General features: G+C 53.5%; 1 protein-coding gene across 1 annotated transcript; it reads left to right on the top strand.

Moving 5' to 3' along the window:
- Window positions 1-5,041: 5,041 nt before the first annotated feature.
- PEX19 (peroxisomal biogenesis factor 19) lies at window positions 5,042-20,634 on the top strand. Its single transcript, XM_065420560.1, has 8 exons — window positions 5,042-5,102; window positions 7,520-7,626; window positions 8,887-9,052; window positions 11,707-11,792; window positions 12,150-12,311; window positions 12,394-12,570; window positions 12,908-12,952; window positions 18,920-20,634. The coding sequence occupies exons 1-8, from the start codon at window positions 5,042-5,044 to the stop codon at window positions 19,001-19,003; spliced, it is 888 nt and encodes a 295-aa protein (XP_065276632.1). The 3' UTR covers window positions 19,004-20,634.
- Window positions 20,635-22,293: the final 1,659 nt, after the last annotated feature.

Here is a 22,293-nt window from a genome sequence, read left to right as displayed (position 1 = left end):
ACAGCACTAGGTTTTTGATAGTTTAAAGCCTCTTTTTAAAATTTATTTCTAAGTGATCGACAATAAGGTCAGCTTAAACGGGAGGTGTAGGTAAGCTTGCATGTTGTTTTCCTGCAAATTATTGCAGTCTGGATTTTTCGCCCACCCAATCCTGCCTGCAACAAAGTACATTTTACCTGCTCCCACTATTCATAGAATCACAGAAGATTAGGGTTGGAAGAGGTCATCTAGTCCAACCCCCTGCTCAAAGCAGGACCAACACCAACTAAATCATCCCAGCTAGGGCTTTGTCAAGCCGGGCCTTAAAAACCTCTAAGGATGGAGATTCCACCACCTCCCTAGGTAACCCATTCCAGTGCTTCACCATCCTCCTAGTGAAATAGCGTTTCCTAATATCCAACCTAGACCTCCCCACTGCAACTTGAGACCATTGCTTCTTGTTCTGCCATCTGCCATCACTGAGAACAGCCGAGCTCCATCCATCCTAGTTGAAGGCTGCTATCAAATCCCCCCTCACTCTTCTCTTCTGCAGACTAAACAAGCCCAGTTCCCTCAGCCTCTCCTCAAAAGTCATGTGCCCCAGCCCCCTGATCATTTTCGTTGCCCTCCGCTGGACTCTCTCCAATTTGTTCACATCCTTTCATTAGTGGGGGGCCCAAAACTGGACGCAATACTCCAGATGTGGCCTCACCAGTGCCGAATAGAGGGGAATAATCACTTCCCTCGATCTGCTGGCAATGCTCCTACTAATGCAGCCCAATATGCCGTTAGCCTTCTTGGCAACAAGGGCACACTGCTGACTCATATGCAGCTTCTTATCCACTGTAATCCCAAGGTCCTTTTCTGCAGAACTGGTGCTTAACCAGTTGGTCCACAGTCTGTAACAGTGAATGGGATTCTTCCATCCTAAGTGCAGGACTCTGCACTTGTCCTTGTTGAACCTCATCAGATTTCTTTTGGCCCAATCCTCCAATTTGTCTAGGTCACTCTGGAATCCTATCCCTACCCTCCAGCGTATCGATCTCTCCCCCCAGCTTAGTGTCATCTGCGAACTTGCTGAGGGTGCAATCCATCCCATCATCCAGATCATTAGAAGTTGAACAAAACCGGCCCCAGAACCGACCCTTGGGGCACTCCGCTTGATACCGGCTGCCAACTAGACATTGAGCCGTTGATCACTACCCATTGAGCCCGACAATCTAGCCAGCTTTCTATCCACCTTATAGTCCATTCATCCAATCCATACTTTTTTAACTTGCTGGCAAGAATACTGTGGGAGACCGTATCAAAAGCTTTGCTAAACTCAAGATATATCACATCCACTGCTTTCCCCATATCCACAGAGCCAGTTATCTCATCATAGAAGGCAATCAGGTTGGTCAGCCATGACTTGCCCTTGGTGAATCCATGTTGACTGTTCCTGATCACCTTCCTCTCTCCCAGTGCTTCAAAATGGTTTCCTTGAGGACCTGCTCCATGATTTTTCCAGGGACTGAGGTGAGGCTGACCGGTCTGTAGTTCCCCGGGTTCTCCTTCTTCCCTTTTTTAAAGATGGGCACTATATTTGCCTTTTTCCAATTGTCCTATCCAATCGTGCTGGTGAAGATGAGAGTCTCCTCTGAGCAGTAGCCTCCATAAACCAGCACCGCAGCAGTGCAGAGCCATGACCGCTGGCTCTGTCTTTGCCTCTGTCCTGCGGACCTCGCACATTGCCGTGTTCCAGCTCACAGCTGACTTCCGGGAGGACGGGGACCCACGGAAAGTCAACCTGGGGGTGGGTGCCTATTGCACAGATGAGGGGCAGCCCTGGGTCCTGCCAGGAGTGAAGAAAGTTGAGCAGAAGATCACCAATGATGCCAGCTTGAATCATGAATACCTGCTGATCCTCGGCCTGCCTGAGTTCCAGGCCAATGCTTCGAGGATTGCGCTTGGGGAGCACAGTTGTGCTATCAAGGAGAATCGTGTAGGAGGCGTTCAGTGCTTGGGCACGACTGGCGCTCTGCGCATCAGGGCAGAGTTCCTGAGGTGCTGGTACAATGGAACTAACAACACAGCAACTCCAGTCTACGTCTCTTCTCCTTCCTGGGAGAACCATAACTCTAGTTTTAGCCCACGAAAGCTTATGCTCAAATAAATTTGTTAGTCTCTAAGGTGCCACAAGTACTCCTGTTCTTTTTGCAGATACAGACTAACACGGCTGCTACTCTGAAATCTGTGTTTGTGAACACTGGCTTTAAACCGTTCCAATCGTCCAACCGTCCTATGATGGCAGCGGGTCCTGCATAGGGTTGCCAACATTGTATTTCAAAAATAAGGCTCTGTTTTCTTAGCACCTCAATCCCATCCCTCCTCCCAATAGTATTATTATCATGATCATTATATTATTATTAATAATAAGCAGTACTCACCTACATTCACCAGGGGTATTTCTTGCTGCTTTTTGCAGCGCTCAGGAACTCCCAATCTTGTACAGAGATGAAAAAATACTGGATGTCCCTTATAATAAGGGACTGTCTGTTGGCAACCCGAGGGTGGGACGCATGGGATCCCAGTCCCTTTGCAGGGATCTGGTGCAAACCATGACACTAGGCCCCGAGCTTCGCAGCCCCCTCTAGTGGGGATCTCTGGGTGAGCGGCTCTGGCTGACAATCCAGCACCAAGTGCACCCTCTACCGAGGAGCCTGGAAGTGCCACTAGCTTTGCTCTTCATGTGGGTTCAAAGAGCTCTGGTGCCACCTCGTGGATGCTCCCACCAATGCCTCTTCACAAAATGCTCCTTATCCCCTTGGCCCAGATCCACAAGGGTATATGGGTACTTACTCCCACCGATTTCAATGGAAGTTAGGATGCCTTTGAGGATTTGGGCCCTCATGCCAACCTGAGGATACGTCTACATGGCAACTAGCAGTGTCATTTCCAGCCCGGGGAGACATACCTACACTAGCACTGATTGAGCTAAACACAGAAGTGTAGTGCTGGTGGCGTGAGCGTGGTACAAGATAGCTGCCTATGTAAACCCCATCTGAAACCGTAGATACATATTCAGGCAGCTACACAGTCCTGCTGCTCTCACGGCAGTGGCTACACTGCTGTTTTTAGCATGCTTGCATGACCAGAGCTAGCATGGGTATGACTAGCTGAGCTGGAAATTACCCCTCCAGCTCCAGTGTAGACATATCCTGAAGGGGGGAGGTTTAAATGTCTCAGTGCTACACACAGCAGAGAAGGAGAGTCCCTTTAAATGAGGGAAGTGGGGGGCCAGGGATCCTTTAAGTGAGTCCTTAAACACCAAGGTTTTGTCTGTTCCACATGTGAAGCATCCAGGGCACGTTTCACATGGTTTCCCCCAGGATTCTTGACATAAATGTCCCTGCCCCAGCTGTTGTGCACCTGTCTGCTGCCCTCCACCCCAGCGGTGGCTGCATTTTGGACACATCACTCCCACTACCTGCAGTGGGAGCTGCTGTGCCTGCCTGATGGAGGTTTTCACCCCAAAGTCCTTGTCACTGGGAGCTTCCAATTGAAGGCCCCAATCCTGCGGGGAGCCCTGGAGTGGGGGTGGAGTAGGGGGCAGGGATTGGTCTGTAAATTACATTGAATAAAGAGCAGGCCCAATCCCACATGGCTCATGTGCCCACCGCTCCCACTGACCTCAGTAGGGCCTCTGGGCACCCAAGCAATGCAGGGGCTGAGACTCAAAATGATAAGAGCATGGTGCAGGTAACAGTCACTGCTAGGACACAGAGCACGTTCTTCAGGGAGGACATAGGGGGTCCTGCAATGGTAAGGTGGGCACCCTGTAGGCAGGGGGTGAGGGGAGGCCTCACATGCGCTGCCCCTTTGCTGAACAGTTCTTAGCAGAATAAACACTTTTTATAGAAACGCTAAAGAGCCAAATGGCAGGACCTTCCTGTTCCTGAGCCCAGCAGCACCGCTCATGAGGGGAGTTAACTCCCACCCCCACCTCCAAACCCACTAGGTGCAGGGGTGTCAGGGGCAGCAGGGCATCACTATGGTGCCCCTGGGCTCCAGCTGGCAGAGGACATGGGGAGCCCAGAGCCACAATGCCCTCTGCTGGAAGGGGACAGGAGGGCGAGAGGGTCAGTACCAGCCCCAGAGCCATGGGCTAGTGAAAGCGGGCAGTGCAGGGCAAGGGATGAAAACTCCAATGTCAGGCAGGGGCAAACGCAGGTGGGGGTGGGCAGAGCCTCCCTGCCCCCTGACTGGAGCTGGCTGGCGTAAAGGCAGGGCATGCTCCTTAGGAAAATTCTAGTTGTCCCCTTGATGTCAGGCCCTGCTGGTGGGGGCAGGGTCTGTGTCTGACCCTGGCAAGAGGGGGAGAAGGGTGCCAGGCCCTAAGGGACAGGTGGGGGGTGCCAGGCTCTAAGGGGGGTGCCAGGCCCTGGTGGGGGCAGATGGTGAATGCCAGGCCCTAAGAAGGGTGCCAAGCCCTGGCAGGGGCAGGCGAGAGTGCCAGATCCTAAGGGTGTTGACAGGCACTGGCAGGAGAGTGCCAGGCCTGGTGGGGGCAGGTGGGGGGTGCCAGGCCCTAAGGGGCAGTTAGGGGGTGCCAGGCCCTGGTGAGAGAGTGTCAGGCCTGATCGGGGGGGGGAGCAGGCCTTAAGGGGGGGGGCAGGCCCCAGCAGGGGCAGTTAGGGAGTACCAGGTCCTTGTGGAAGCAGGTGGGGGGTACCAGGCCTAAGGTGGGGGGTTGGCCCTGACACGGGTAGATGGGGGGCACTGGCCCTGACAGGGGTAGACAAGGGGGGCCAGGCCTGGGGGCGCTGGCCTGGGCGTGGGTAGGTGAGGGGAGCCAGGCCTGAGGGGGGGCTGGCCCTGGGGGGGATAGATGGGGGGGACCAGGCCGTGCCGCGGGGGGGGGGGGGCGGCACGCCTGCGCAGCGCTGAGGAGACTCCGGCCCCCGCCCTTTAAAGCTGGCGGCGGCGGCCGGGCCCGCCCCAGAGGGCGGATCGATCCGGGCCGATCAGCTCCGCCCCGCGCCGGCAGGAGGCGGGCCGGGCCAGGCGGTGGCAGCGGAAGATGGCGGCGGCGGGCGCCGGGCAGGCGGGCCCGGACCGGGAGCTGGACGAGCTGCTGGACAGTAAGGGGGCCGGGATCCTGGTGGGGGGCAAGGCCTGGGGGGGTCATATGGGGAGAGGGGGCTTCCCTCCTTTGGGGACCCCGTCACAGGACAGGGCGGTGTCTAGAGGGGCCTTGGGGGTCCCTGTCCCCAATGCCTGAGCCCCGTGAGACTCCCCGCCTCGCTTGTGCTCGCAGCCAGCCAGGCCCAAGGGGCTCACCCCCCCCCCCCCGGCAGTGGCTGGAGGAGCCGGTGAGGCGGGGGTGGGTCCCCTGCTGCGCCCTTCATTGCCCCAGGGGTGCTCCTTGTCCTGGGGCTGGGATTTCAGGGGTGCTGCCGGGGGGCCTATCAGCTAAAACAGCGGGAGACCCTGGGGGGAGGAGGTGTGTAAAACTGGTAAATAAACTTCATCTAGGACATGACAAGGGCCATAAGATGGGCTGAATTGGGGCCCTGACCCCTAACTGGGGGCTGTTGGGGTAGAAATAACAGTGATTCCTCGGGGCCATAGGAGCCTGGTCTGTGCCCTGCTCTTAGTCGGGGTAGGAGTTCTCAGATGACTGACTAGGAGGATCTGTTGACAACAGCTGGTCTTTGACCCGCTTGGCTCTCTCCAGCTGCCAAATTGGCCTCGGTCAGTAACTGAGTTTGGGAGACTTCAGGGAAGATTCAGTGTGTGACCCTCTTCCCAGTTCTCCCGCAGCCAGTGCAAGGGTTGGGAAGTGCTGGTCAGAGGGATGTGACCTCTGGGAGAGAGGTGAAAGTTCCCAGCTATCTGGGCTTGTTATGGACTCCCTGGCATTTTCACAAGAGCCTGGCCATTAACTCTATTGGGGCTGAGTTGCTGCTTAGATGATTACAGAGTGTCAGCTCAGATTTCCTTGTGGCTTCATTTAGATACAAGATATTTTGTCCCTCATTTGTCTTAAATTTATTTATGTGGCTGTTAAACAGCTGCCAAGCTTCACCCCAGAGGCAGTGGCATTTCAGTGGATGAACTGATCTTTCTTGTTGGCATTGGTGGGGATGGTTTATTTTATATTGCAGTAGGGCCCAGAGGCTAACCAGACCGAGCCCCATTGTCCTAGGTGCTGTGTATAAGAAATGGCAGTCCCACCCCACAGAGCTTACACCCAAAAGCCAAGGCATAGAGTATGGATGAGACAAATTTGTGGTGGGGGAAACAAGGTAACAAATAGTAGGACCTGGATAATTCTTAGTCAGCCGGGATCACACTGTAAAAGTCAATTCACTAACTTTCCTTATGTTTGCAACAAGATCTAAGACTGGACCCAGATTGCTATGTTACAGGAATCTGAATCCTTAAAGGGACACTGTCACACTACAGAATAGTACTAAAAAGTTTTCTCAACTAGGTAGTAACATCTCCGATCGCTAAACTGAATGAATGCTAAGAATTTAGGGCCCAGTTCTGCAAACACTGAATATCTGGTGGCTTCGTGCATAGTCCTGCTCCCCTTTTGCTCAAGTCAGTAGCCAGTGGTGAAGCTAAACGTGCTTTCGGGACTGGAGCCTTCCTTCTCATTCTTTGTGCTCCTTGTTGATGTTCTGCACACCTCTCAGTTTGAATATCGATGCAAACCAGTCAGGTGGACTTCTGGTTCATCGTGAGTTTCTGACCGATTTCCTTTGAGGTTTTTCTGGTGCCAGCCTCGTGCCGCACAGCTTGGTTCAAACAGAAATCACTTTTTTAAAATGAACTTTAAACATTTCACTAGCGCTTAGATTTTATTTTTTTTAAATCATCTTTCACAAAATCTGAACGTCGGGTTAAATTTAACCTGATTGGGTCCCTTTAACCATCCCTCAGCTTGGCGCCTTGTGTCAGTGCATCAGCTTGAGCCCTGGAGGATGGGGGACTTGCCCCACAAAGCTGGGTTTGCAGGGATCATGGCCATGTTGCCATGCAGCTGTGGGCGTAAATTCAAGTACCAAGCGTAGGATGAGAACTGGACGTTCATCTCCCTCCACCCTCATCTGCAGCAACTCTAGGATTTGGAAAGTTCTGTGCCGTGAGGGTGGTGGCTGGCAAGCCAATGGCTTTAACGATAAAGTATGACTCAGTATAAGCTGTCTGAGGCCGCTTAGGGCGTTTCTACACAGTATTTTGGAGCGAGCCTCCCAGCCTGGGCCGACAGCTGTCTACACAGCTGTTTTTAGAGCGCTAGGGTGAGCCCTTCTAACCCAAGTCTGTCAACCCAGCCTGGGAGGCTGGCTCCAAAATGCTGTGTAGACAGACCCTCACTGCAGCATGAGCATCTTAAAGACTTTCTCCTTGTCACAGTGTGCATGGCTTCCCCTGGGCTGGCTGCCTTGGCTTCCTAGCAGACTTCGTGTAACCCCTCCTGTCTCCCCCTCTTCTGGGGCCTGCATGGTTATAGCCACTCAAGTGAACTCTCCCTGCTTCTGTCTTTAAGGTGCACTCGGTGATTTTGAGAAGACCAAACCGGTCCCACCGCCGCCCCCTGCTGCTGGAGTGGGGGATGCCTGCAGTTCTGAGAAGTCGCCAGGCGATGCAGCCCAAGTATGAGCTCGAAAAGTCCATTTGAGTGCAGGGTGGAGAGGGTATGGGGAGAAGTTCCCCTTGCTTTACAGATCTGGTAGAGTTCCTTGCTCTTGTGGGCAGGGGCTCTTGTCTGGGGATTCTTGGCGTCCCATTCTCCCCCCACTCCCGCCAAGCCTTCCTCCCAAATATGCTGGCTAATCAGGGCTGTAGCTTTGACTGCTGGTCTCTCTTGGGGATGAGTAGAGTGGCTTGGTCATGTGGCCAAGCACTCTGCTGTTTCAGGAACTGCCTGTCCTTGATCCCTGTCGCTGCGGTTGTGATTGGCCAGAATGTTCTTGCTGCCTGTCCACAGAATCAGGCCTTGGGAGCCATGTGGCAGGGCTGTTCGGGTCCAGCCCTTTGTCTCTGGAATTCACGCTTCCTGTGGCTTGGTCAGGACACAGTGGAAGCTGCATCTGTTCAGTCCAGCTCAGTAGCTGGAAGGGCACTCCTAGTGGGTGGAGGTGGTGGGGATTGGGCTAGTCTGGGACCGTTCGTTGCAAAGGTCACTGTTTCTGATGGTTGTGACTTGCCCAGATGCAGCTGTAGTGGGGGCCATGTTTTTGGAGGGGTTTTAATGACTAGAGCTGGATCTGGGAGTCAGAACTCCTGGCTTCGATTTCTGGGTTTGTCACTGACTTGCTGTGTGAGTGTAACACCGACAGATCCCGGTCGTCGGCGGGCAGAATCGAACCTGGGATCTCTGGAGCTAAATGCTTGAGCCTCTACTGCATGAGCTAAAAGTTATATGGCTGTTAGCTAAGGCTGTAGAGAAGACTCATAATCTCTCTCTGAGTGGTCTCGGTGCCACTAGATGGGACAGAACACCACACCCAGGATGCATGTGGGTTACATGAGCACAGGCAAGTCACGTCCCCTCTAGGCGTGAACTTCTCTGTCTGTAGAAAAGTCCAAATCTCTACCTCAAATTTGAACCCGGCCTGAACGCTTTGATTTATTCTGTTTTTACAAGTCGTTGTTCTTGCTGTGTCTGTGTTCCCCATTTCTGGGAGCAGAACGGCAGTTGTGCAGGAACCTGTTCTCAGGAGACTCAGCTCCGTTTCACAGACTTGGCAAGCTTGGATCAGCACTGGAATTGGCCTGTGGTCCTTCCTGGGCTTTGGTCCTGTCCAGTTGCCCAGGGAACACCCATGTGCAGCTCATGGTCCCTGTGGGAAGATTTTGTTCTGAGCGGGGCACAGAGCTCTGTGATACCATGGTTTGCTTGCTTCCTTCCAGCACTCCCTCTTTGCCTCCCAGGAGAAGTTCTTCCAGGACCTGTTTGACAGCGAGCTGGCGTCGCAGGCCACGGCGGAGTTTGAGAAGGCCATGAAGGAGCTGGCTGAAGAAGAACCCCACCTGGTGGAGCAGTTCCAGAAGCTGTCAGAGGCAGCCGGCAGAGTTGGTGAGGAGCGGATGTGGCACTGTTACCCTTTGTGTGGCATTGATTCTGCTGGAGGGGGAGCTACCTGGATTTAACATTAGGGGAGTTAGCTGCCCCGTGGGTTAGCACAGGGGCCTGGGAGTCAGGACTCCTGGTTTCTGTCACTGGCTCGTTGGGTGGCCACAGGACAGTTGCTTCTCCATGTGATACCTTGCTACCTCTCCGTGGCGCTGAGGGGCTTAACTCCCATTTGGTGGGCTGTGAGACCATCGGATGATGGACTTCAGGAGAGCATTGTAAAGCTTACTGTAATATTGATTGTCCAGCACAGGCAGTGGCTGCTCAAGCATCTCATGTGCTTCCCCACTAAGGTACATCCACCCTGACCAGAATGGGAAGAGGAGAGTTCTGGCTCCATGACCTCATCAGCCCTTGACCCCCTCAGGCTGCCATTGAGGGGGCAAACTTGCACCAGTTTTTTTGCAGAGTGAAATATATGAAACCAAGGGACAGTCTGGGACCTTGGGTTAGGAACGTGGGAGTGGCCCGACCTGGGGGCCATCAGGTGCAGTGTATGTTTCCAACAGTGGTTGGTATCAGCTGCTTCAGAGGAAGGTGCAAAAAATCCAGCAATTATGGGACAGACATGCACAGCTAGCTCCTGAGCTCAATAGTCAGTGGCTGGTTTGTGCAGAGGGTGAATAGCCCTTGCAAAATGTTACTTTTTAATATTTACTAGACTAACGCTGGCTATACTCATTTTCCATATAAAGTCGTATCCTCTCTGATTCTCCCTAAACTCTTGGCCTCAATGATAGCCAGTGGAACTCACTGCTACCAAGTATCCTTGGCTCATGTGAAAAAAAGTTTCCTTTAATCAGTTTTGGATTTGCCAGCTGTCAGTTTCATTGACTGGCCTGTGTAACCCATCCCCATGATTTCTGTGAATGAGATTTCCTCTTTAAAGAACGACTTACAGATACTTTCTTTTATTGTGCAAACTCAGATTACCTGCCCATGCAACAAAGAAACTGTTTGAATCCGTCCCTAAGGTGTGCTTCTAAACCCAACTCCTGATCACAAATAGCACCAGGAGAGCAAGGTATTAAAATGGAGCATTAAAAAAAAAAATCAAACGACTACCACTTCACTTCGTGATGCTGGCTGGCTGTCATGGCAGAGAGGACCAGGAATAATTGTAGTAGAAAACATGCAGTCAGGGCGCACAATACTGAGATGCAGTTTGTTCACTTCGAAGCCTTACAGAGCTGTTAAAAGCTTAGGGCATAGCTGCAGTAGAAAACTTTTACCACTTTAATTTGGCTAGGTCTACACTAGCATAGCTGCACTGGCAAAGCGCTCCTAGTGTGGATGCCGCTCGTCCTGGCAAACCTGTGCTTTTCATGGTATAGGTTATTCCACCATCAACATGCTTTTACCAGCACGACTAGATCTACCTAGATGCTTTGCCAGCACTGTTATGTGGGTCACAGTGATGCCAGCAAAAGTTTGTAGTGTACACTTTACCTCATACTCCTACAGATCATAGAATATCAGGGTTGGAAGGGACCTCAGGAGGTCATCTAGTCCAACCCCCGGCTCAAAGCAGGACCAATCCCCAGACAGATTTTGCCCCAGATCCCTAAATGGCCCCCTCAAGGATTGAACTCACAACCCTGGGTTTGGCAGGCCAATGCTCAAACCACTGAGCTAAAGCAGCAAAAAACCCTCTAGGGTCGTTGCAGTTATACTGGCTTAAATGCTTATATAAGTATGGCTTATTCCAGTTCAGGAAGCAAAATCAGCTGTCCTTGTATAAGATACCCTTGTGTAAGTATAACTGAGTCCATGCTAGGGGTTGTGTTGGTGTAACTTGATGGGTACAAAATCACCCCCAACCAACATTGTTATACTGGTGTAACTTTTCTAGTGTAGACCAGCCCTTACAAGCATTTAAAGAGAGCAAAAAGTCCCATGCAAAGCAAATCTGTCTTCTTTAAACAAAGCTTCCTATCATGTCTGGGCCGTGGGCTCAGGTGCAGAGGAGCACGGGCTGCAGGAGAGTTTGGGTTTCCTCTGTCTGTAAATCTTGTCCCTGACCCATGCCCTCTTCACGTTCCTAATCGAAGGGCAGAAGAGAGTTTGCCCAGAGCTGAGCATGTTGTCCACAGCCCCAAGCAGCCTCTTCCCAGTGACTGTCAGGGGCTTGAGACTCCAACTCGCTCCGGACGTGCAGGGAGACCAGAGTCCGCCTTGCAGATCTGAGGGTATAGAGATTTGCCCTCATTTCCAAGGAGCAGCACACATCTGGTCAGCAAGGCACCATGGTCTCTTGGTCACTGCACCACCCTGAGAATCTGCAGGGCCTAGTTCTCCCATTTCTGCCTTGCTCTGTGACCAGGGTAAATCATGTCCTCTCTCTCTTCCTGCAGAATTGGGTGTGATAATCCTGAGGCACCTTTAGAGAAGCTCTCTGAGGTCTGTGGATTAAAAGAGCAGCAGAGAAAGCGAAGTATCGTTATTACGAAGGTAGTCTGGGTCCGCAGTCCCGTCTCTGCTATTGGAAATTCTCTCTGTTGCAGACATAGAAGCACTAATAACTTGGAACCGTAATTTAACCTGTTTAATAACATGGGTATTTGTCTGATCTAGCATCTCTCCCCCGATCTCCACAGGAAGTGACACGACATCCCAACAAGAGTTCACCTCCTGTCTGAAAGAGACGCTCAGCGGCTTGGCTAAGAATGCCAACGACTTACAGGTAAAGCAGCCGCTGAGATTCCCGGAGCTTGGTCATGTTCTGACCCAGTTCAAATGAGGTGACTTCCGGTCCAGACCCTGACTCCTCTGGGGACGAGATCCTGAAGGGAAATAGCTTGAAAGTTGCCAGAGGAGGAAGCAGCAGGTTGCAGAGGTGTTTGGGGCACAACAGTCTGGCTTCTGCACCACAGGAGAGCGTTGACTTGTATTGATGGTGGCACAGGAGGGGGCGCTCCTCCCTCTCCCAGGGACGTTCTCTGCGCTCTAGTCCTTGGGCCGGTTGCCTGCACTCTTTCTGACCCCTGTGATGTGGTGGATGCAAATCTCCTCATTTGTGGGGTTTGGTTTCCCTCCCCAGAACTCCAACATGTCGGAGGAAGAGCTGGCAAAAGCCATGGATGGCCTGGGCCTGGAAGAGGGCGACGGTGAGGGGAATATCTTACCCATCATGCAAAGCATCATGCAGAATCTCCTGTCCAAGGACGTGCTCTATCCCTCCCTCAAAGAGATCACGGAAAAAGTAAGCGGCTGGGAGCTGGCAGAGTGGCACGACCCCGTCCCCGCCTCGAGGGTCACCATATCTCCATGTCCTTTGCTCCTAGTACCCTGAGTGGCTGCGCAGCCACCGCGACACCCTGCCTGAAGAGCAGTTGGAAAAGTACCAGGAGCAGCACAGCATCATGGGTAAAATCTGCCAGCAGTTCGAGGCTGAGCAGGCTACGGACAGTGACGCCGAGCAGAAAGCTCGCTTTGAAATGGTGTTGGATCTCATGCAGCAGGTGAGCAGCTGTCCTCGTGTAGAGCCTACCTCTGGGGCCTGCACGCCCTTTCCAGCGGTGGGCTCTGCTCAGGGGTCCCTGGCCTGTCAACTGGGATGGTGGCTTTTGAGAGCATCAGTCCGCTAGGAACCAGGCTGAGAGCCCAGACTCGCGTCACTCAGGCCACAGAAGCACTGTTGGTGACAACCCAGCTCATTCCTGACCTCTGCTGGGCCAGGATCCAGCCACTGAGAGGCAAGGCTTTGCCTTTCCTGAGCCATCCCCTCATGCTGTGCTGTCCAGCTGGACACATGCTGCTTGGAGCTACTCTTCCTTAATGCTCTTGTCTCTTTTCCAGCTCCAGGACCTGGGGCACCCTCCCAAGGAGCTGGCCGGAGAGTCGGTGAGTGTGGGACGTACGTTCCTCCTGTAGACACGGCCTGATTCTCAGCCCTGGTCTCGGCACCCTTAGCCCCCACTGCAGTCAAATGGGAATTTAGAGCCTTCTGCACCTGGAGGGATTGGGCCTCTAATCTGCAGGCTCAGCTAGGAGTCTGCTGGGAGATGGTAGAGCTGTCAGGTAGCCCTGGACCTTGTCTCTAGCTGCTCCACTATTCTTCTTTCCATTGGTTGGTATCTAGCAACAGAAGGCAGCACCTCCTTGCTACTGACTAGATGAGTGCTGAGTGCCTTTGGGCTGGTGGGGACGTGGAAGGACTGACTTTCCCAATGGGAACAAGCAGTGTCTTGATGGGATACAGATCATACAGGAAACCTTGTGGCCGCTGCATATTCCCAGCAAGGAGAGCTCTCTAGCGGCTAGAATCCGCACTCAGTTCTGTGTGCTGGTTTGACTCCTGGCTCAGACACCAGTGTGCTGTGACCAGGGGCAGTCTTCTCTGTGGCTCCATTCTCCAGGGTAAAATGGGGGTAATACTGGTTCTGGGGAGAAAGGGACTTGTGTGGCTTCATTAATGTCTGGAGGGCTTTGATCAGGTGCTGCCAGGGTCTAATTCTGCAGTCATCTGCTCTACTGACCAGCAGAGCCCTAATTAGTCAGGTGTAACCCTTTGTCACCTAATGGTGCCGATTCCCGTGCTGGCTGGTTCCAGCCAAAGGAAAGGATCAGGTGGGTCTGCCCAGGAGAACAGTGAAGCTGGATTTTAAAAGGAAAAATCTTCCTGAGCAAATCCACCAGATGCTGCTTGTCTGTGCACCTTACTCAGACTTGCCTCTGGTAGAGAGGGTGAGTAGCTGGGGATAGTTCAGTGGTTAGAGCACTAGCCTGGGATGTGGGAGACCCAGGTTCAATACCCCCCTCTGTGAACTTGGGCCAGACACTCAGCCTCTCTACCTCTGTGAAAGCAGGGATAATAAGCTAGTGGGGTGCTTCGAGATCTACTTGTTGGGATGCCATGCGGGGCCAGTACTGACCTGGGACCTGGGAAACGGTTCCGGGGCCTCAATTGCACGTAGCATTTGATTTTTGCTTCTCCATGCAGCCAGCAGTAATGTTCCTGACCAGACTGCTCTGCTGCCTTACCGCCATTGTGCCCGTGCATTGGCACGCCTCTCCCAGAGGGCCAGGCTCTGCAGCTGGGAGCAGGCCTCTGGGGCAAGTCCATCTCCAAGGCTCTGCACTGCGGGCTGGGGTTAGAGGTGGCTGATCCAGGGCCAGTGCGACGTTTGTGGCTTTCTACCCACACTGGGCAGAATCTGTTGTAGCCAAGCCTGGCCCAGGTAGATCTGAGCTATAGACCCTGTCCCTGTCCTCACAGCTGGTGCCTGGGACATGCCTGGGGTGTACGGCTGTGAGGGGCTATATGCATGGGACAAGCTCTCCCTTGCCAGAGCTGGGTCCTTACAATGCTCCTAGGTGTCTCTGCACTGGGCATGTTGGACCATTCTCCTACTGCTGGTCTAGCACCTGCCATGTCCCTCAGAGTGGTCGCTCTGCTCTTTCACAGCGTTGTCGGGGCAAGCTGGTAGAAACGTTGGCAGCCGGTCTGTGCTCGTGCTCTCACCGTTCGTGCCAGTGCTGACACTAGTCTGGCAGTGGGGGAGCTCTGGAACATCCTCGGAGCAGATGAGCGAGTTTCCAGCCCCACTGCCGTGTTCTTGGAGCTCATGCTCCTGGGAGGCTGCTACAGGGCTTGTCTGCACACAAGCTGTAGTGCGGATGCAGTTAGATCAGTATAAAGGTGCTTATCCCAGCATAGGTTATGCCCAGAAGGGAAGGGGAATAAACTGTTCCAGTGTAAGGCACCTCTAGACCAGACGTCCCCGCTAGGGGCTGTCCCGGTATCACTGTATTTGTAAAAATCCCACACATTTAACTGGCATCGTTGTACTGGTATGAAAGGTGTGTGTAGACCATGCCATGGCCATTCTGGAGTAGCTTGGGTTCGCTGGCTCTCCCCTGCTCTCTAGCTGTGCAGTGAATTGCTCTCAAAGGCTCTCTGCGCTCCAGTTTGCTGGTCTTCCCCAGGTGCTGGGGCAATCACTTTCCCTGCAGCCTTCCCACCGGGGAAGTTTCTGCCTGGGGCACATTCTCGCATAAGAGGGCTTAACGAGAGGGGTGGGGATGGGGAGAACACGTGTGTCCTCCTGGATTCTGATCATGTGCTCATCTCTCATCTTGCTCCGAGTCTCTTCCTGTTGCCAGTGATTCCTTGGGGGGTAGGAAAAGAGGCCCCCTGTGGAATGCCATCTGTGGGACTGAGCTCTGTTCACTGGCAGGCCCTAGCACTAACGGAGCCCAGGAGCCAAAACAATCTGTTTGCGAGAGCGGCAGGCGCAGTGACATTTCAAAATGTCTACGACTTCCAAAACAGCCATGAATCAGCCCCTGGCTCTTCCCCTTAACTGGGCATTACAGAGCAGCTGACGCTGGGTGGAAAAACAATCTCTAGGAGCTGTTCGCTGGCACAATAAATTGCCTGAGAATAGGCTGCTCTTAACCCTTCACTGACCATGGAGCTGCAGCCTCGGTGGGGGTAGGGGGAGTGGGGAATTATGTTCCACAAGCCATGTAATCTTTAACCCCTTAACTGCTTGTCCCCTGCCTGCCTTTGTTGCCGTTTGGTCTAATGCTGTAGCTCTTGTCTAGGCAGCATAAAACTCTGGGGGCTAGCACCTTGTCCCGCTCCTAGGAGAGCTGGAATTCCTTTGGGGAAGGAGGTATGACAGAAATAGGACCCAGGAGTCCTATTCCAGGTTCTTGCTGACTTTGAGACCCTCTTAACCTGTCCGTGGCTCAGTTTAGCCCTCCAAAACAGGGACGGTGCTATAATCAGCTAGCTGGTGTGCCACTGCCCTCTGCTGGCTCAAATGAGAACTGCTTAGTTGTGTCATGGGTGCTACACTGCTGGAAGATGGAGAGTCTCATTTATCGCAGGTGAAGGGGGTGGTGCTTTTGCCTTGAAATCCTCCAATGACACGCTTAGAAGGACTCTGGTTCTGAGATCACATGGATCTTCCCCTATACCCTTTGTCAGTTCCTTGCCCGTAATCTACCTGGAGCAATAGACATTACTTTGTCCATTGCCTGTTTTGCTCCCAGATCCACACGGTGTGATGTGGGTTCTTGGGAGAGGATTTGGGGGCAAGGCTGGCCCAGGCTGTTTGGACGATGCTCTCATGCCAGGTCTTGCTGTTGAGCCCTTGCTTTTTTGAGCCCGTGCCCAGTGGGCTGGGTGCCAAGCGTCAGGATCTCTGGCATCCAGAGCGAGGAAGCAGTGAGCTTGTGGCTTTACTGCAGTAGGACTCCAAGGCTGCCTTAGGAGTGCATTCCCGGGGATCAGAACAGAATACATCTGTCTGCCCATTTGTAAGCGTAGCACTTAGCAGCTGGGCTGAGAGGTGACACCACCCCTCCTGTCTGAAAAGCAAAACCTTAGGGTCCATGTGGATCAGGATCTGAGCTTTGCTCCTTGGGCCCCTCTCTGCTTAGCTGTTAATTCCCCAGAGTTCTCCCGGGGCAAGCAGCGCAGGTGGAGAACTGGCTGGGGAAACACCTACTTGGCTTGTCTCTTTCTCTGTTTGCATAAAATCCATGGGATCTTGGCATGTTATGCTGTGATTGGATGGGACTTTGCCCCCTGCCCTTGGATCATATGGCTGAAGCTTCAGGCTCCCAATACTGAAACTGTCCTGCTGAGGTCTGCTTCCTTCCCCCACCCCCAGGAAGGGAGCAATTCCCATTGAATTCTTTGGCCAGGCCTCGTGGATAGCTGCTAGTCTTACTCCGTGGGGTGGGAGAAGGGGTGCAGGAGAGGATCCCTGAGGATCTCCCTATCAGTGCACTAGAAATTACCCGGCACACCTGGATTGCAGAGGCTTGGGGTTGTCAGGACAGCTTTAACCCAGCCACCTGGGTGTGGGAAGGTCCTAGAGGAAGCCAGCAGAATTGCTGGAAGGTAAATGTCACCATGTAAGTGCCCAGTCCAGCTGCCTCTCACTGCACTGCCCAGACTGTGATGTAGGGCCAATGCTAGGGGCCAGGGAGAGAGTCACTGTTCTGACTCCCCCTCCCACACACCCTTCTCGCCTGAGGAGATGGGCGTGGCCTGTGGCCTGGTGCTCAGAGGGTGGAGAGCTGGCTGGTTTTTCCACACTCCTCCCCTAACCGACTTGGCCAAGGAGCATAAGCAGGAGGAGCTGCTGAACTCTCTGTCTGACAGCACAGCGCCGATTAACGGCATGAAATGCTTTATTGATCTTCACATTGGTAGCAGCCCGGAGCCCTTTGCAGGCACCGCCTTGCAACGGCTCTGCAGGGTACGGTGGCGACATCCTGATCTGCAGGCAGAGCTGCTGTGTCATTGGCACCCCAGATGGCTTTTGGGAGGTGCAACTTCTCTCCTGATGGCACATTAGCAACTCTGCTGGGGGCAGAGGCGTGCGTGTGTGTGTGTCGCTGCTGGGTTTCTGCCAACTACAGGAGAGGGCCGTGGAAGCGCCTTGCTGGGCGGCTCCCAGCGCGGGACGTCAGCAGTGGACCCTGGCTAGCAGGCTGCAGAGCCAGGAAGGAAGTCTGGAAGGGGAGCCAGGCCAGGCACCGAGCTAAAGGTCACCCCGCCTGGGTGCAGGAGGGAGGGACGGCTGTCAGCTTGCTCACCTCTGGTGGAGGAATAAATGCAGCATAAAGGGAGGCTGCAGGAACAGAAGAGGTTGGGGGGGAAGCTGTTCTGCAAAGCAGGGTCGCTCACGCTCCCATCTGACAAACGTTAACCCTTTATTAAAACACATAGGTCCACTCTGCTCAGTGGCCAGAGATCCTCTGTAGTCACTGAAGCTGTACTTCTGACAGTTCTTGCTAAGAGGCAGTGTGGCCTAGCGGATAGGGAGTCAGGGGAGCTGGGTTCTGTTCTTGGCTCTGCCACCTGCTGTGTGACCTTGGACAGGTCCCTTCCTGGCTCCGTGCCTCGGTTTCCCCTCCCACCCTGTGTCTATTTAGCTTGTAAGACAATTGTGAAGGATGGTGTCAGTGTTTGCACAGCACCCAGCCCACTTGAATATGAGTAATGAGTAACTTCCTCTAGGCAGGCAGATCCATAAAGGCCCAGTACCAATGTGGGGTGGAACGCTACCGTGGTGCTGGGATGGAAGGGAGGCAGAGGGGGGTGGCTTGGGGCCGTAACGGTGCCTTGCTGGACAGCGTGTGCCATGGGCAGCTAGACAACCAGTGTGACACAAGGAGGCAACCCAACCTGGATGCTCCTGGCTGGAGAAGGGGGGCATCAGGATTTCCATTACAGTGGGAATGTAACTGACGTCCGCACTGGGCCATCTCCCTGCTGTGCAACCTGGGCACGGTGCTGACCCCCACCCCCAGCTGGTCCATCTGCCCAGCTCTCTGACATCATGTCTGTCTAGCTCATGGTTGGCTGGAGGCCAAGACAGGCTACAAATGGGGGTTAGACCCTTACAGTTGGTACCTAGGTGGGATGAGGACTTCAGCTGATGCGGGTGCAGGTGTGCATGGGGAGCTTGTAGTGCCGTTGCCCAGGTCACACCTGCTGTATGGATAAAGCCTCTTCCGTCCAGGTGCCCATCAGGTTAGGCCTGGTAGCTCCCAGGTGTATAAGTATTACTCTCCGCCCCCGCCCCCCACGGGGTGAAAGGAAGTGGAGCCACAGAAGCGACGTGAGCGGGAGTAGTCTTGCACTGAGCCGGCAGCAGAGCTGGGAGAAAAGTGCCAGACGAGGGCTCCTGGGTTCTAACATCTCGCCCACTTGCCGTCTGCCCAGCACCTTTTGTAGCACTAGGCTCACAGCCAGAGGCTCCGGCCCAGTTGCACCAAAGCCGGACAGCGGGTGGCCGTGCTGTGCCTTCCCACGTGCTAACCCTTTCCCTCTTCTTTCCCCAGCCACCTGGGCTGAACTTTGACCTCGATGGACTCAACCTGTCAGACACAGCCAGCGCCGGTGGCGACCAGTGTCGGATCATGTGATCGCCACCCGCGCCAGCCGACCAGTTGGAAGGGGTGATGGGTGTAGGTTGGGGGGACAGCCCCCTGGAAATGCTGCAGTGCCTAGAGCATGCCAGGTTCATTAACATATAATTAAAAATCCAGATAGGATGGCCTCAGTCTGTGACTTTCAGAAAGTCTAACGAGATGCCTGTTGACGAGAGAGTGCGCCCTGCAGAGACGCCTGGAGCGCTCTGACCACGTGGTTCCTCTCTGGTACCTCTGAGCTAGGAGTTCCCCAAACTGGTGCTTTCATTCTTTATAATTAGCCTCTGGGGTGCTGGAGTCCTGGTGGAGCAGCCCCAGCTGTTCAGGGCTCCCTCACGGGGCGGGGGGCCAGTTGCCTTTTGACTGTGTGGTCTGAAATCTAATCCTCGTTCAAAGGAATAACCAGCCCCCTCGGCCCAAGAGATACTGATCCAAGCCTCTTCCTGCTGTGTCCGATCCCCTAAGACAGGCAGGGCTGGGGGGTCTTACTGCTGGTTCTAGGGAGTCCTGCAGTAGATGAGCTAATCCTTGGGCTGGTCTCTGCCTCCCCTGCACACAGGCTCTGTTAGTGACTGAGGCAGCCCAGGTGGGCAGCGAGGGGAGGTGGAGCTGGGGAGATCTCGCTGCAGAGTTTCTTCAGCGTAGATGAGCTGGTTAGTGTTTGTAGTGTATTAGCAGCACTCTCGCATGCTCAATGGTGCTGCTGAAAGGGGGAGCGAGGCCTGTACTGAACTCTCTGTTCCTTTTCTCACACTCACTCCCCTCGGCTCTCGTTTCAGCTGGCAAGAGCCTTCTCCTAAAGGCCGGTACCCTGCCAGTGGCTGTCTCTGCTAGAGCAGCCGCTGTCTAACTCCCTGTCCAGCGGCTGAGCGTGCATTGCACGTCCCCTTCCTGAGACCCAAACTCTAGACCTAGTGTGCCAGCACAGTCACTGCCCTGGTCCCTGGTGCCAGCTTGCTGCATCCGGTTATCTCTCTACTACAAGTCAGTCTCCTCTGACCACTGATCCCCTCTGAATAATGTGAGACCAGTGCAGGCCTCCCAGGTACTGAAGATCTGTCAGGAATTTACACTGCCCAGCTGGATTTGCTTTCAGCTCCCCTCCAGCCTACAGGCCCCATGCAGTACATGCCTGTGAGCTCCCCCACGGAATTTCTCCAAACACCTTCTTAAAGGCATCTGCACTGAGCCCCCTGGACGGAAGCGAACACAGAATAAATTGCCACCTGCACACCTCTCCCTCCTCCCAACTCTAATAAACGCCCGGCATTAATTAACTCAGCTCTGTACCTTTCTCGCTGCCAGGGTGCCAGGTGGGGACAGTGCGTTCTAAGGGAGCGGCTCAACTTGGCCCTGGCTAAGCTTAAGAATGCAGACTCTTTCGGAGCGGCTTGTGAAAACCCTGCCGGCTGCTTCCGAATCCTGTCAGGGTGCTGCCCAGCGGGGCCCTCTGTGTACCCGGGCTTACCAGGGGGAGCTGGGGCAGAAGTGGTTGCCCAGGCAACACTGGCAGCTATCAACTCTGTGATGTGATTTCCCCCCCCCCCTCTCCCCCATTGACAGAACCTGATTGTACATGATGGGCTGTCTAAATTCCCCGAATAAAGGTGGTGGCGATCTCTCTGACTCTGTCCTCCCTGTCTGTCTCGGTGGGGTGGGGGATCTGCTGAATGGGGAAATGAAGGGGGAAGGAATAGAGCACAGACACCTGTGGGGAGGAGTTGCAAGCGCATCGGCCCTTCTCCCCACTCCTGGAATCCCGCTCTCCCATGTCAACTGTACAGAGCAATACAACCGGGCTCACCCCTGGTAATCCCTGCCCAGGCCCCTGCTCAAAGGCTCCACTTCTCCCTGCGGGGCCCCCTAAGGACACGGCGGGGGGGGAGCATTTCTTTCTGAAAGAACTGGCACCTGAGACTGCTAATCTGGCAGCAAGGATATTTAATCTGTGCGGGGGTAGAACCGTGTGACAGAGTAGCTAACACTGTGCCTGTATTTAAGAAGGGGCGGGGGGGGAGTGAACAGAGCAAGTACAGATGTGTTATGTTAGTCTGACCTCAGTAGCAGGCAAGGCTGTAGAACAAATGGTGAAGGAAAGAATAACTTCGTGGCGGTAAAGGGGTAGGGTGACCAGATAGCACATGTGAAAAATCCGTACAGGAGGTGGGGGGTAATTGTTGCCTATATAAGACAAAGCCCCAAATATTGGGACATCTGGTCACCTTATAAAGGGGATGTAATGCAACAAGGGTTTACCATGCCAGACTAACCTGATTGCCGCCTTTGAGAAAATAACTGATTTTTTTTTTTTTAGATAAGGGAATTGTAGAAGATCTAACATACTTGGACTTCAGCAAAGCATTTAACTGGGTACCAGCTGGGAAACTGTTAGTTAAATCAGGGGAGATGGGTTGTGCTAAAAGGCGAATTATTGGATTGGAGGGAGGTGACTAATGGTGTTCCTCAAGGAGTGCTCTTGGGGCCAATCGTACTCAATCTTTGTATTAATGACCCTGGCACAAAACGTAGGAGTGGGCTGCTGAAACTTGCTGGTGATACAAAGTTGGGAGGCATCGTCAATACAGAAGAGGGCTGGACTATTAGGCAGGAAGATCTGGATGACCTTGAAGCCTGGAGTGACAGAAATGGGAGGAAATTCAATAGTGCAGAGTCGTGCGCTTAGGGTCTAATAAGAAGAATTTCTACTACCAGCCGGGGCCTCATCGGTTGGAAGCAGGAGGAGAGAGCCCTGGGTGTGATATGCAGCAGTGAAAAAGGCAAATGCAATCCTAGGATGTATCAGTAGGGAGAAAGAAGTATTAATACCATTGTACAAGGCACTGGGGAGACCTCAACTGGAAGACTGTGTCCAATTCCTGTCACCCATGTTCAAGAAAGGTGAATTCAGACTGGACCAGGTGCAGAGAAGAGCTACTAGAATGATCAGGGGACAGGAGGGCCTGCCTTAGGAGACTGGAATAGCTTGGCTTGTTTAGCCTAGGAAAAAGAAAGCTAAGCGGGGCTATGATTGCTCTCTATAAATACATTGGGGATGGGAGGGGATACCAGGGAGGGGGAAGAGCTATTGAAGCTAAAGGATAATGTTGACACAAGAACAAATGGATATAAACTGGCCGTGAACAAGCTGGAAATTAGAAGAAGGTTTCTAATGGTCTGGAACAGCCTCCCCTTAGGAATTGGGGGCTGGGAGCAAACAATTAATTTTAAGAGCGAGCTGGACAAATGTAGGAGTGATTGTATGATGGGGTAGCGTGTGATGATAG

The sequence above is a fragment of the Emys orbicularis genome, chromosome 20 (assembly GCF_028017835.1).
Source record: "Emys orbicularis isolate rEmyOrb1 chromosome 20, rEmyOrb1.hap1, whole genome shotgun sequence".
Classification (NCBI taxonomy): domain Eukaryota; kingdom Metazoa; phylum Chordata; order Testudines; family Emydidae; genus Emys; species Emys orbicularis.
This window is presented reverse-complemented; position numbering and strand designations above follow the sequence as displayed.

Bases quoted from the DNA above. Each gene is read 5' to 3' on its own strand.
- PEX19 (XM_065420560.1), top strand. From the start codon at position 5,042: ATGGCGGCGGCGGGCGCCGGGCAGGCGGGCCCGGACCGGGAGCTGGAC. The intron at 11,793-12,149 runs GTAAAGCAGCCG...TTCCCTCCCCAG, and splicing joins AGAATGCCAACGACTTACAG to AACTCCAACATGTCGGAGGA. The intron at 12,953-18,919 runs GTGAGTGTGGGA...TTCTTTCCCCAG, and splicing joins AGGAGCTGGCCGGAGAGTCG to CCACCTGGGCTGAACTTTGA.